Source organism: Osmerus mordax, chromosome 11 (assembly GCF_038355195.1).
Source record: "Osmerus mordax isolate fOsmMor3 chromosome 11, fOsmMor3.pri, whole genome shotgun sequence".
Lineage (NCBI taxonomy): Eukaryota > Metazoa > Chordata > Actinopteri > Osmeriformes > Osmeridae > Osmerus > Osmerus mordax.
Genome location: NC_090060.1, coordinates 18,734,711 through 18,748,622, shown reverse-complemented (window position 1 = coordinate 18,748,622; position 13,912 = coordinate 18,734,711). Strand labels below are relative to the sequence as shown.

At 45.7% G+C, this 13,912-nt stretch overlaps 1 protein-coding gene across 3 annotated transcripts; it reads left to right on the top strand.

Moving 5' to 3' along the window:
- The first annotated feature begins 116 nt into the window (after nucleotides 1-116).
- On the top strand, nucleotides 117-13,832 carry cab39 (calcium binding protein 39). 3 transcript variants are annotated; one of them, XM_067245775.1, is made up of 10 exons: nucleotides 117-288; nucleotides 5,418-5,573; nucleotides 5,878-6,042; nucleotides 6,936-7,054; nucleotides 7,345-7,513; nucleotides 7,807-7,866; nucleotides 9,007-9,072; nucleotides 10,634-10,777; nucleotides 11,446-12,215; nucleotides 12,606-13,832. In XM_067245775.1, exons 2-9 carry the CDS (start codon nucleotides 5,460-5,462, stop codon nucleotides 11,632-11,634), a joined length of 1,026 nt encoding a protein of 341 aa, XP_067101876.1. In that variant the 5' UTR covers nucleotides 117-288; nucleotides 5,418-5,459; the 3' UTR covers nucleotides 11,635-12,215; nucleotides 12,606-13,832. The 3 variants fall into 3 exon arrangements, with proteins under 3 accessions (XP_067101876.1, XP_067101875.1, XP_067101877.1); XM_067245774.1 differs by having other exon boundaries at nucleotides 11,446-12,244; XM_067245776.1 differs by lacking the exon at nucleotides 12,606-13,832 and having other exon boundaries at nucleotides 11,446-12,129; nucleotides 12,187-12,234.
- The last annotated feature ends 80 nt before the right edge of the window (nucleotides 13,833-13,912 follow it).

The window sequence follows — 13,912 nt, the reverse complement described above, 5'->3', positions numbered from 1 at the left end:
AAGTATTTCGTTTGAAAAACTGCACGGAAGTACTTCCTTTCTTTCTGGCTACACATTGGTTCAAACAGCAGTCATCATACGCAAGAGGCGCTGGCTAGGAAACTGACGTTAGCCTGAAGTTAGTCACCCTCCCAGCTAGCAAGAGAGGCTGTAGTATAACATAACATTTCTAACAAGGGGAGGCGACAAATAAGGAAAACAAAGAAGTTGTTTCGTCCGTTTGAACATCTTGATTGTACTTCACCATCAAGTCAACTACGTGGACACAGACAATATAGAGTTTGAAAGGTATGAATAGTAGCTATATTAATCTAATGTTGCTGCAGATATTTTGTTATTAGTAGACTACAGTAGGTAACTGAAGTAGCTAGCCTAGCTAACTGAGCTCAGAATCTTTTGGTTTTGCGTGCGGCCTGTCTAAAGGAAGCTTGAGGGTTAGCACAGTTTTTCTGGTCAGCTAAAGCTAACAAGACTAGTAGTTAGCCTTAATGCACCTGCAAAAATACGAACTAATGTAGCCATCTGGTCGTTACGCTACGTTAGGTACTTGTTAACGAGTAGCACTAGAGCATAGCGAATTTACCGTTTGTTTGTTGTGTAGTCTAGTTAACATTCACTGTGTATAGGACACTAGTTAACTAGAAGTGAACTCAGTCCTGTTTGTGAAAATATTCTGTGGACACCGTCCATGTATCTAGATGCATGTTGGCAGTGTTCATTTATGAGTGGGCACAGACAGGGTGCGAATTACGCGGGGGGTTTGGGGGGTGTCTGACCCCCCTAATTAGGACTTGGACCCCCCCCCAAAAGAGATCAAAACCACAGGTCGGGGGGGGGGGGGGGTCGATACACGCTCTGGAGGAGAAGTTAACCCCCCCCCCCCCCCCGATTGTCATTGTATAAATCGCAATCTAGGCACAGATTGAAATACCAGCCAGCTAGTACTGGAGCCTAGCTAGCCCAGTCCGCCATCCTTGCTATGCTAGTGCAACCGCTACAGGCTAGCAGTGCTGTTTCACCACTGTTTAACGTTATGAAATTTGACGAAATTAGCTGGCAATTCATTTGCTGTGTTATGGATTTGCTCTATGCGTGGCATAGCTAGCCTAGCGGGCTAGATTACAAATATTGCTGTACTTTCTTGTATCTGGCAAAAACCGGATAACAGGGTTAGTTCATTTAGCCATAGTGCTAGCTATTAAGCTAGTAGTACATGATGTAGGCTAGCTCTTTACGTGACTGGCCAAGTGAGAACACTGTCAAGCTAGTTACCCACTTATTAATAGCAGCTCTAGGCTAGTTAAGTTAGCAATGCCAGTGGACGCAAGAGTTTATTTTAATTATGTTTTTGCGTTTGCTTGCCAAGTAACTTTGGCTTGCAAGCTTTCTCGCTACCATTTTGACTTGGCAATGATTGAGCTGGTAGCTAACATACTGGCCAGATTACATGAACTGCATGTCACGAGTTTAGCTAGCATACGCATTTCTCGTGTGACGACGTACGACCACAGTGGTGCTAGTACTGTACTAGTCTAGCTAGCTCTAACTCAACCGAAGCTGCCAGTCGTGCTGTACAGTAGTTGTTAGAGCTAGATATCTAGGCACTAGCCAGCTATGACAGCGGGCTGACCATCACTGGAGGACATTTTTGTGTAACGTAAGATAAAGCATAATATTAGTATTGCATCGTATAGTAATTTTTTAGTAAATTCACAAGCCGAGTTTCAATCCTGAATCTGTGTTGTCATGGCTACCTAATCATTGACATCGAGGGTTCCAAAGGGATCACGTTATATTAACAAGCTTCTTTAGCTCTCAGGCGGATTTGACCACCTGGGGAAGTTGATACATGTGGCTGATGACTAAGGGAAATTATTCAGCCTGTGTCGGAATTCTCCCTGAATACACACGAATATGGATGGGTGGCTCAGGCAGTGTGTCAGATAAAACCTTGAATATGGATTTACACGATGTGTGTGGGAGCAGGGAAACATCTCAAACATACAGGTCAGGGTTAGGGTTCAAACATACAGGACAGGGGGTCCTAAGGACCAGGATTGAACACCCCTGGTTTAAACTGATGGCTTTATGCTGGTTGAACCTCCCCTTATGTTTACTGGGGACCTGTGTTAAAGGCGTGTCTGGTGTAAAACGGCTGTCTGTTTGTGATACATTTACATTTAGTCATTTAGCAGACGCTCTTATCCAGAGCGACTTACAGTAAGTACAGGGACATTCCCCCCGAGGCAAGCAGGGTGAAGTGCCTTGCCCAAGGACACAACGTCAGTTGGCATGACCGGGAATCGAACTGGCAACCTTCGGATTACTAGCCCGATTCCCTCACCGCTCAGCCACCTGACTCCCCTACACTTGAGAGATAGACCGACCTGAGTTTGTTTAGGTAGGTTTGGCTGTGTGTGATTGTTTAGATGGGTTTGGCGGTGTGTGTGTGTTTGTTTAGGTAGGTTTGGCTGTGTGTGTTTGTTTAGATGGGTTTGGCGGTGTGTGTGTGTTTGTTTAGGTAGGTTTGGCTGTGTGTGTTTGTTTAGATGGGTTTGGCGGTGTGTGTGTTTGTGTGTAGGTTGGGCAGTGTGTGTCCAGGTGTGAAGCACTAGGTAAAGAATGCTCTGTGTGTCACAAAGATAGCACATAGCCCACACGTACTTTTGTAATCCAGTAACCCTAACCCATCACAGCTGATTATCAGTGAGCAGTCAGGAGCAATGTTGCCACAGTTACTTCGAAAAAGTAACTTGGTTATGTTACAGATTACTTGATTTTAAAAGTAACTTAGTTACTTTACAAGTTACTTGATTTTAAAAGTAACTAAGTTAGATTACAAGTTACTTTATTAGTTACATTCAGCAGCTGCCGACAACACCTCCGCCGCCTCAACATAAAAATAGGTGCGTTCGACTTCATGTAGCACCGGCGGCGCCGACAGCTGGCTGCAGCCTGCTGCCTTGAAGTTGAGAATGCCATTGGCTGCTTCAAGTCAGCCGGGCTGCAGGCGACTCCGGCGCTGCATGAAGTCGAACACACCTATTGACAACCGGCTCTATAAGTTTGACTGTGCAGTGCTGCGACTCCCAATGTTTCTTCAAATTTGACCTCGTGTTTTTGTAGCTTGATAGCACTTTGTCGCCACCAGCACAGAGTGTACAACGAACCTTGATATTTCCATCTTTAGCTGACATACTCAAAATAGTGATTGTATTTCCAACTCGAAAATGCGCATCTCTCTCTCTCCTGCTAGCTACATTGTTGTTTGTGTCGCTGAGAGGTAGGTCTATGTATATACACGAGACGTGACCCTTGTGCTGAAAACGTGACTTAATTGTCGCATAGGCTTAACTCCCAGACGCAAGAAGAAATCAAATATATATTTTACCATTAATGACAAAATAGTAACGCACAGTGACTTGGACAAGTAACTTTAATCTGGTTACTGGTTTGGAAATAGTTACGCGTTACTCTAATCTGACCACTTTTTTCAGTAACAAGTAATCTAACGCGTTACCGGCATCACTGGTCAGGAGTAACCGTGAAGCACTGGAGTACTTTAGGCCTCATGGACGTAGGTGTGGTTGTTAGATTTGTGCTATTGATTATCATCATCAACATTTGCGTCACCAGGAGATGCCTGATAACACTGGTGTTCAACGTGTCCATCAGCGGCACCAGTGTCATTCTGCCCTGACCTGTACTTTATGGAGTCTCAGTATTGGTATGATCTGTAATGTCACATTGTCTTGCTGTTTCGCCACAAAAATACAGAGAAAATCCCTCGAATTAGTTTAAAGATCCTGTAAAGTGAAATCGAAAATGAGTTTAAGTTCACCACACCACAGAAGAATGTATTATTAACTACCCATCCAAATTCAAATGAAAAAAAACAGACTAGTATGTTAAATTAGGCTTTGAAATCGTGAGAAAATCAGCAGTCTTCTCTGCTTGAGACTGGGGGGGGGGGGGGGGGGGTGTTACCTGAAGGAGCTGAAGCTCCGCCCCTCGCTGGAAGGCGCCACCTCAAGTAGGTTACCTACGACCCAGATAATAGACGCTACGTCAAGTCGAACAAAACAATATAGAATTAGAATGTATTTGTTCAATGAGTGAAACATACAGATGGATATAAATGAAATGTTCCCCTGAGCTGTACTACAGGAGTTAAAAAAATGGACACCAGAGACAGCAGACAGTGAGCTCTCCAACTACTTCTAGCATATTAGCTACCATTTCACCAAAATATCATCATTCTACACCGAGTAGCCTAATATAAAGTTAGCGGTTTGCACTAACTCATAGCAGAGATACCTCTGGATAATTATAACAAGCACACAGAACTGAGTGATGAACTGCTGGCGGCGGTGGATGGTCCAGGTGCGACCGGAGGAGGAACGGCCGGGAGGGCAATGCTCGGTACGGCTCCGCGCTGCAAGAGTAGCCATGTCTCCCTGAACCCCTTCCGTCTCTGGTCCATGTTAAAACTATCCGCCGTGAAATGGTCACTGCAGAGGCGGCTGTTGGAGTTTATCCGAAGCTTTCCATCAGCGTGGCTCTTCACAAAATCAATCCACATATTTTTCCTTTCCTCATCAATAGGGAAATTAAATAGCTTCTTGCTTCCAGGGAAGATGCAGTTGCGGGTGGAGGAAGACATCCTGAAGCTAGCTAGCTAGCTGTTGTAGGCTACAATAACAGTACAGCAGGAGGAGCCATTCAGTGATCTGACGTAGATCGGTCAAAGTGACGTAGATCGGTGATTTTTTGGCTCCGCCCATTAAGACCTGATCTGAAAACAGAAGAGAAACTGTTCTACGGTCTAGCTCCACATTTCAGTGCGACAAAGTTTTCGCGCTTTGCACATGCTTTCAGGAACTAATTTCACACGTATATAATGTACTGAGAAGCAAATCATGGAATTTGCTTTACAGCAATTTTGTTTTTTTTGTGCCCCACTCTGCCATTTTGGTTTCATTTTGTCAGGCCATCATTTAATGGAGAGGCAGTAAGCTAGACATGTTTTGGCTTTATATTTGAGCTGTTAATCCAACCAGCCTGCAGCCATGTGACCATGAGACCATCGACAGTGTGGAAGAAACCTTTTGCAAATTTTATCTACGGAAAAATACCACCAAGGGATTGCAATAACCTTTGTGATAAAGTTAGGAACCAAAGTGAGCAATCGAAGTGCGCGTCTTATCCAATCTAAGGTTCATGGAAATTTGGAATTGGTTCTAAAATGGAACCGGTTCTCGATACTCAACCCTAGCCTGTTAAACTTTGCATCACCAAATATTGTACCACAACATATTGTTCCACTCCTAGTATTAGTTGCAGATTGAATAACATGTCATAACGGCATAACATGTAATTACATGTCAACGTTCTCTCCCTCCTCGCCAAATGGACAGGTGGACCACTCACTGCATTGTTGCTCCTGGTAACCGGTAACCATGCCGTTCCCATTTGGCAAGTCCCACAAGTCACCGGCGGACATCGTGAAGAACCTCAAGGACAACATGGTGGTGCTGGAGAAACATGACCTCTCTGACAAGAAGGCTGAGAAGGTACCAAGCTTTATCCTTCTTCCTCCAACCCCTCTCTCTCTCCCTCCCTCTCTTTCTCTCTCTCCTCCTTTCCCTCTACTCCTCTCTCTCTACTCCTCCCACACATCCCCCTCTCCTCCTCTCTTACCTCCTCCCTCCGTCCCCTCTCTCCTTCTCCCTCTCTCCGGCCTCTCATAGTATGGTGAAAGTGTGGTTTCAGATGAGCTAATGTTTCTGCCCGTGTGTGTGGTTGCGTCCATGTGTACATGTATCTGTATGTGTGTTTGTATCTGTGTGTTTATCTATCTGTGCGTGTGTGTGCTAGGCCTCAGAGGAGGTGTCGAGGAGCCTGGTGCTGATGAAGGAGGTGCTGTACGGTACCAGCGACAAGGAGCCCCAGACGGAGGCTGTGGCCCAGCTGGCCCAGGAGCTGTACAACAGCGGTCTGCTCAGCTCCCTCATAGCACATCTGCAGCTCATAGACTTCGAGGTGTGTGGGAGGGGGTGAAGCGGAAACATTGAAGCATGACTTGTCTGTAAGTGGAGGACAGGATTGAAGTTCTCCTCAAAATTCAAAATACCTGACGCACGAGATTAAGCTGTTTTCACACATACTGGCAATTCGCTTCTTGCTCGTTGCCTCAAAAGTTCAATTCATTTGCGACTAATGTTTAAGCCAAGTTGCCCTCGTTATTTACACCTGATCGACTGTCGATGAGTGCCATAGACTGTAACAATAATGCACAGCATAACAACTGAAAAGTGAAGCCAAAACATCTATATCGCCCCCTGGTGGCTGACTGCAGTATAGGTCATAAGTACCGCCCCCTGCATGTTAAGGGATGGTACATGAGCCAAATTAAGAAAATGTCATTAGCCACCACCCGACTGCACAGACTCTGGCTCCACCACCCGACTGCACAGACTCTGGCTCCAGAGAGTGGGGGCACCACTGGGCCTTCCGTACTTGCAGGGCCTGTCACGTGACTTCCTTTGAAAATGCAATATTTTTTTTTTACATAATCAAATCCAAGTTATTGGACTTATAGGCCTACACCTACATGTTTTTACAAGCAGTGTCACAGAGGGTTTCACAGACTCCCACAGATCAGCACCTGTAGCCAGCCTAAACGGTAGACTACCCAGAACCATCGCACAGGTCGCAGGTTCAACTCCCTCTCTCTGCCCAGAACCATCGCACAGTCCCCAGGTCGCAGGTTCAACTCCCACTCTCTGTGTAGCTCTGGATAAAAGCTTCTGTTACATAAACTCATTGTTACGTGATTGGTCTAAGAAAGTTTTTCTCCTGTATGATGGAATTGTGGTGTTTCTCTCCTGTATGATGGTGTTGTGGTGTTTCTCTCCTGTGGTGTTTCTCTCCAGGGTAAGAAGGATGTGGCTCAGATCTTCAACAACATCCTGAGACGGCAGATCGGCACACGCACGCCCACGGTGGAGTACCTTTGCACCCAGCAGAACATCCTCTTCATGCTGCTGAAGGGGTGAGGGGTCACACATTTACATTTAGTCATTTAGCAGACGCTCTTATCCAGAGCGACTTACAGTAAGTACAGGGACATTCCCCCGAGGCAAGTAGGGTGAAGTGCTTTGCCCAAGTACACAACATCATTTTGGCATGGCCAGGAATCGAACTGGCAACCTTCAGATTACTAGCCCGACTCCCTAACCGCTCAGCCACCTGACGCCCCTCCACACACACTCTCCACACACACACACACTCTCCACACACACACACACACACACGTGTAATGTGGTGATGTTGTGCTCTCAGGTACGAGGCACCGGAGATCGCGCTGAACTGTGGCATCATGCTGAGGGAGTGCATCCGCCACGAGCCGCTGGCCAAGATCACGCTCTCCTCAGAGCAGTTCTACGACTTCTTCAGATACGTGGAGATGTCCACTTTTGACATCGCATCGGACGCTTTTGCCACTTTCAAAGTGAGTTTCTTTCAATAGGGGACGCAATGGGTGGGGATCCGTAAGAGAGGAGGAGACAGAGGGTGGAGGAATAGAGGAAAGTCAAGGACACAGGAGGGCAGGGAGGAGGGTGAGGAGATGGATTGCAGAGATTACGGGGAGGAGGGTGAGGAGGAGGAGGAGATGGATGGCAGAGATTAGGGGGAGGCGGAAGACAGGAGGAACTACTCTTGACAGAACTAGGATGAGACTAGTAAAAAATGAAGACGTTGTAGAGCACGGCTGTGTGTAACAGACGTTCCTGTTCTGTGTAGGATCTACTGACGAGACACAAACTCATGAGTGCAGAGTTCCTGGAGCAGCACTATGACCGGGTGAGTCAGACACGTACAAGTCTTCTTTTGATGATGTAACTGGACATGTGTGTTAAGCAACAACTGCAGTCACTTGAGGCCAAGCTATGTTTATTTGGGGGATTTTATATTTGATTTGGTAATTGAGGAATAATTACTCACCTTTGAGAAGCGGTAATATATGTGAGCTAGTGGTCTGACAACAAACTCACGCTCTGTGAGATTAGAACAAATGTACTGCTTCAACACGAGCAGCAGATGAATCCCCCCCTCCCTCTTGTCCTCTCTCTCCTTCTTGTCCTTCTCTCTCTCCCTCTTGTCCTTCTCCCTCTCTCTCTCTCTCCCTCTCTCTCCCTCTCCCTCTCCCTCTCCCTCTCTCTCTCTCTCTCTCTCCCTCTCCCTCTCCCTCTCCCTCTCCCTCTCCCTCTCCCTCTCTCTCCCTCTCCCTCTCCCTCTCCCTCTCCCTCTCCCTCTCCCTCTCCCTCTCTCTCCCTCTCCCTCTCCCTCTCCCTCTCTCTCTCTCTCTCCCTCTTGTCCTTCTCCCTCTCTCTCTCTCTCTCTCTCTCTCTCTCTCTCTCTCCCTCTCCCTCTCCCTCTCCCTCTCCCTCTCCCCCTCCCTCCCTCCCTCTCTCTCTCTCTCTCTCCCTCTTGTCCTTCTCCCTCTCTCTCTCTCTCTCTCTCTCTCTCTCTCTCGTCCTTCTCTCTCTCCCTCTTGTCCTTCTCTCTCCCTCTTGTCCTCTCTCTCTCCCTCTTGTCCTCTCTCTCCCTCTTGTCCTCTCTCTCTCCCTCTTGTCCCTCTCTCTCTCTCTCTCTTGTCCTTCTCTCTCTCTCTCTCTCTCTCTCTCGTCCTTCTCTCTCTCCCTCTTGTCCTTCTCTCTCTCCCTCTTGTCCTTCTCTCTCCCTCTTGTCCTCTCTCTCTCCCTCTTGTCCCTCTCTCTCTCTCTCTCTCTCTCCCTCTTGTCCTTCTCTCTCCCTCTTGTCCTTATCTCTCTCCCTCTTGTCCTTATCTCTCTCTCTCTCTCTCCCTCTTGTCCTCTCTCTCTCTCTCTCTCCCTCTTGTCCTTATCTCTCTCTCCCTCTCTCTCTCTCTCTCTCTCCCTCTTGTCCTTATCTCTCTATCCCTCTTGTCCTCTCTCCCTCTATCTTTCTCTTTTTATCCAGTTCTTCAGCGAATATGAGAAGTTGCTTCACTCTGAGAACTACGTCACTAAAAGGCAATCTCTGAAGGTAAGAAGGAGGAGGAGGCGTGCAGGGAGGAGGAGGAGGGGTCAGAGGGAGCTGCCAGCATTATCGCCATATGGTGGATGAAGTCGGAATGTTTTGAATATATTATTAATAGTGGTGGGCATAGATTAAAAAAATAATAATCTAGATTAATCTCACTGTAATCTTGGCATTAATCTAGATTAAAATGGCTCATTTGAATTCCGCCGAAGGCATTCAGAATATGTGTGCTACCCAAATAATGACTAAAAGTAAGTCTTTGAGAACGGGTTTCTCAAGCCAGGTGGCGCATTAGACCAAGAGCTCATCTCCTGTTTCCAAAATGCATCACAAACTGCTTGAGAAAGCTGTTCTACTATGATAATTGTTGATAAATTAATTAATAAATTATGTTCAATAAGATGTACTTGTGTTTATTAACTGTTTATTAGATTAGTTATCTTGGCCGATTGAGCTGTGCTGACGGGCTTGCCTCGGTTGCACTCAAACATCGTAGTTTGACGACGACTCTTCCCCTGCGCTACATCAGTGCTTGGCCCGGCATCTTCCGCATTAGCTAAAGGATGCTTTGCGTTTAGGTGGCATTTGAGACTGGAAGAACTCCGACAGTAAACTAATTCCGCATAGCACAAGGTGCAAACAACCTTAGTCTTGTCGAGGTTTCCATTGGGAAGCTTCTTAAAAATACATTTTCCCTGAAGCAAACCAGGCGGATTCATAGCTGCATCCATGTTAGCACGTCACGTTTGATGTGATAATTTCATACACAAGGCATACACACAGGTTCGAAGACTCGTTCTCGCCCCCTACAGTGCAATTCGGCTAGGTATACATCCGTGCTAAAATATCAAGGTGAAAGTCATCATAGCTTGCGTAGTATAGACCCAGCTCCAAACCCAACTTTGAGAATAGATTAACGGCGATATTTTTTTTATCGCCGATAAGAGTTGCATCGCGTTAACGCTGATAACGGCCCACCACTAATTATTAATGAGTTAATTTAGCAGATGCTTATATTAAAAGGGCAGGGGGGAGGGGGGGTTCAAACCTGCAACCTCCAAAGCTCTAACCCTGGGCTGCACCCACTGAAACGTGATCTCTCCTTTTAAGAACCTAGTAATCTTTGATGCTAAGTTAACATAATTCTTTCATCTCAGAAACATTGCAAGACCGCACCCCATGTTGTCTTTCTCTGTGATCAACACTTTCAGATTCTCCCAAATTGAATATTGAAATGCTTCACTTGTAGGAGTCTCTGAATCCACATTAAATAAATTGCAGTATGTGCAAAACTCTGCCGCTAGAATCTTGACCAGGGCAGGTGATCAGAGCACTCCTAGTTTGGAGACCCCACACTGGCTCCCAGTCAAGTTTTGTATAGATTTTAAAATTCTCATTCTGACCTACAAGGCTCTGCACGGTCTGGCCCATGTGCTCTTGTCTGAACTTCTAACCCCCTCCATTTCAAAATTATTATATATATATAATTATAATTATATTTTTTATGATTTTTTTTATTAAAATTGTTAATAATAAAATTTGATGTTCTTCCTTCATGTTTCAGTTGCTGGGAGAACTTCTCCTGGACCGACATAACTTCACCATCATGACGAAATACATCAGCAGACCAGACAACCTGAAGCTCATGATGAACCTGCTGAGAGACAAGAGCCGCAACATACAGTTTGAGGCGTTCCATGTCTTCAAGGTGACGTTGAGATCAGACTGGGTGTTAACATTTTTAAGATGTTGCATATTGTGAGGAAGGGCAGTGCAGGACACTATGTTGACAAGCCCTACCACTCATGAATACGATAAAGTACTTCACAATACTGACACTCACACTGAAGTAGATTCAGATAAGGCAAGTCCTTCAGCAACACTGTTGTTGTGCTAGCTAACCAAACATCCCAACACTGTTGTTGTGCTAGCTAATGTTGAAGAAAATCAGACGTCCGTAGAAGGTAGTAGAAAAAAGGAGTCGAAGGCAAAATATCTTTCAACAGCTCAAGGCAGCTTAATGGTTTATTTCGGCATGGCAGATGTGCATACACAAACACATACAGGAGAAGACCACCACATTTCCTTAGACATCTCATTATATAGACAGATATGAGGCACAATCCCCCTCCCTGCCTGATATAATGACATAACATTCTAGAAGGTTATGTCATTATACACCCAAAAATCAATTTCCCACAACACTAACCAAACATCCCAACACTGTTGTTGTGCTAGCTAACCAAACATCCCAACACTGTTGTTGTGCTAGCTAACCAAACATCCCAACACTGTTGTTGTGCTAGCTAACCAAACATCCCAACACTGTTGTTGTGCTAGCTAACCAAACATCCCAACACCCTCCTGCTCCCCCAGGTGTTCGTAGCCAACCCCAACAAGACCCAGCCCATCCTGGACATTCTCCTGAAGAACCAGAACAAGCTCATCGAGTTCCTCGGAAAGTTCCAGAACGACAGAACGGAGGACGAACAGTTCAATGATGAAAAGACGTACCTGGTCAAACAGATCAGAGACCTGAAGAGACCGGCACCCCTGAACGCCTGATGGGGGCGGGGCGGGGGGCGGGGGGGGACATCTCACCCATGAGCAGAAGACGTTTTAGTTGAAGGAACATTTGAGGAAACAAACTAAAACATTGTCCCTTGGATGGCCCCAGCCCCTCTGCTGTTACATCCACGTTTTCACTTTTAGTTTTCTTTCATTTTTAGCTGTCCAGTTTACTTTCAGCAAGACAGAACAAGACAAATTATATATGCTGTTGCTTTCTTGCACATTGATGAATGGAAGGTATCCCTCAAAAAAAACGACAAAAGTTAAACTACTTTGAACGATAGACAGAATCCTTTTGTGTTGTGAAAACTCTTACAGCATAAACTTATTGAAAGGAACTAGCATTGAGATGTGTCAGGTGTATGGTTGTACTGGTCCAGATGTATGACTGTATAAAGGGCTTGTTTAGGTGTATGACTGTATAAAGGGCTGGTTTAGATGTATGGCTGTATACAGGCCTGGTCCAGGTGTATGGCTGTACTCGTTCAGGTGTATAGCTGTATACAGGGCTGGTTTAGGTTATGGGTGTATACTGGCCTGGTCCAGGTGTATGGCTGTATACAGGCCTGGTCCAGGTGTATGGCTGTATACAGGCCTGGTCCAGGTGTATGGCTGTATACAGGCCTGGTCCAGATGTATGGCTGTATACAGGCCTGGTCCAGGTGTATGGCTGTATACAGGCCTGGTCCAGGTGTATGGCTGTACTCGTTCAGGTGTATAGCTGTATACAGGGCTGGTTTAGGTTATGGCTGTATACAGGCCTGGTCCAGGTGTATGGCTGTACTCGTTCAGGTGTATAGCTGTATACAGGGCTGGTTTAGGTTATGGGTGTATACTGGCCTGGTCCAGGTGTATGGCTGTATACAGGGCTGGTCCAGGTGTATGGCTGTATACAGGCCTGGTCCAGGTGTATGGCTGTATACAGGGCTGGTCCAGGTGTATGGCTGTATACAGGCCTGGTCCAGGTGTATGGCTGTTCTGGTCCAGTTAACCTCCAGACTGCAGGTCCAGTGCCAGCTCACACCCACCATTCATCGTGTCGAGCGATGGGAGAGTTTAGAGAGGGGCTGTTCCTGGAGCCTTGTAGCTCCTCTATGCTCTGTCAGAGGAGAACGGGGATACATATGGTCTGATTGGGTGCATTGTGTTCTGAGACAGGGTAAACATGTACATATGGCGTTTGTTTTGCTTTGTAGATTATTTTTGGTTTTGTTGTTGAACTTTTGACATTTGAATATATATGGATTACATTGAACATCAAATTTTGGGGTTAATCTAATCAATCTTATTTTTAGATTGATGGAAGGGGGATGAATTGATCAATGATCATTTGCGTTTCATTTTACTGATGAGAAACTTTTCTTTGTACATGACATCTAACCTTTAGGACATTAAAAAATAAGTTTTACAGTGGTGGAACGTCAAGCCGGTAGTCTATATCTGATATTAGCATTTTTTGTTCAGGTAGATTTGTGAATCTTCTACAAACTGCTAAAAGCATGTGATGGTCTTGTGTGGCAGGGGAGGGATGCAAACCCAGCAGGAAGCTGTGTGGCAGGGGAGGGATGCAAACCCAGCAGGAAGCTGTGTGGCAGGGGAGGGATGCAAACCCAGCAGGAAGCTGTGTGGCAGGGGAGGGATGCAAACCCAGCAGGAAGCTGTGTGGCAGGGGAGGGATGCAAACCCAGCAGGAAGCTGGCGTGTCTGCAGTGTGGGGATGCTCTGGTAGCTAGCTGGAGAACACACAGCTGTGTTGCGTGGCAACCAGGTAACTACAGGGGCCAGTGTGTCCTAAACTATCTACTTGGTACATTCATTGGTTCTTTCGTTTCCACTACCATTTCTCCTTAAATTTAAGCCTTTTTTAAAATTCCAGTACAAATATCAATGTGCTTGAACCATCGAGTTCTGACAAATCCGTAAATAAATAAGCTGTTAGCCATCAGCCTAACAAATAATAAACGGACCTACAATGCAAAAGGCCCACATTTCCTCACCGCAGTTAGAAATGGCATGTTGCTCGACCAGCTGCATGTTATACGCTTTAAAGGATGTTGTCCTGGAATCTTTTTAAAAGTTTTGATTTACGGCTGAAATTTTACTCCCACTCCAGCGCTGTCAGAAGTGTCAAAAAGACTTGGGCTCTACAGTCTGAAACTGAAATAAAGGAAAAAACATTTGGAACAAAGGAATCATGTTGTGAAACTGGTATTTGTTTATGGTCCATTAATCCTGCGCTTTACTATTCTGCACTCAATTTGTGTTAATCTGA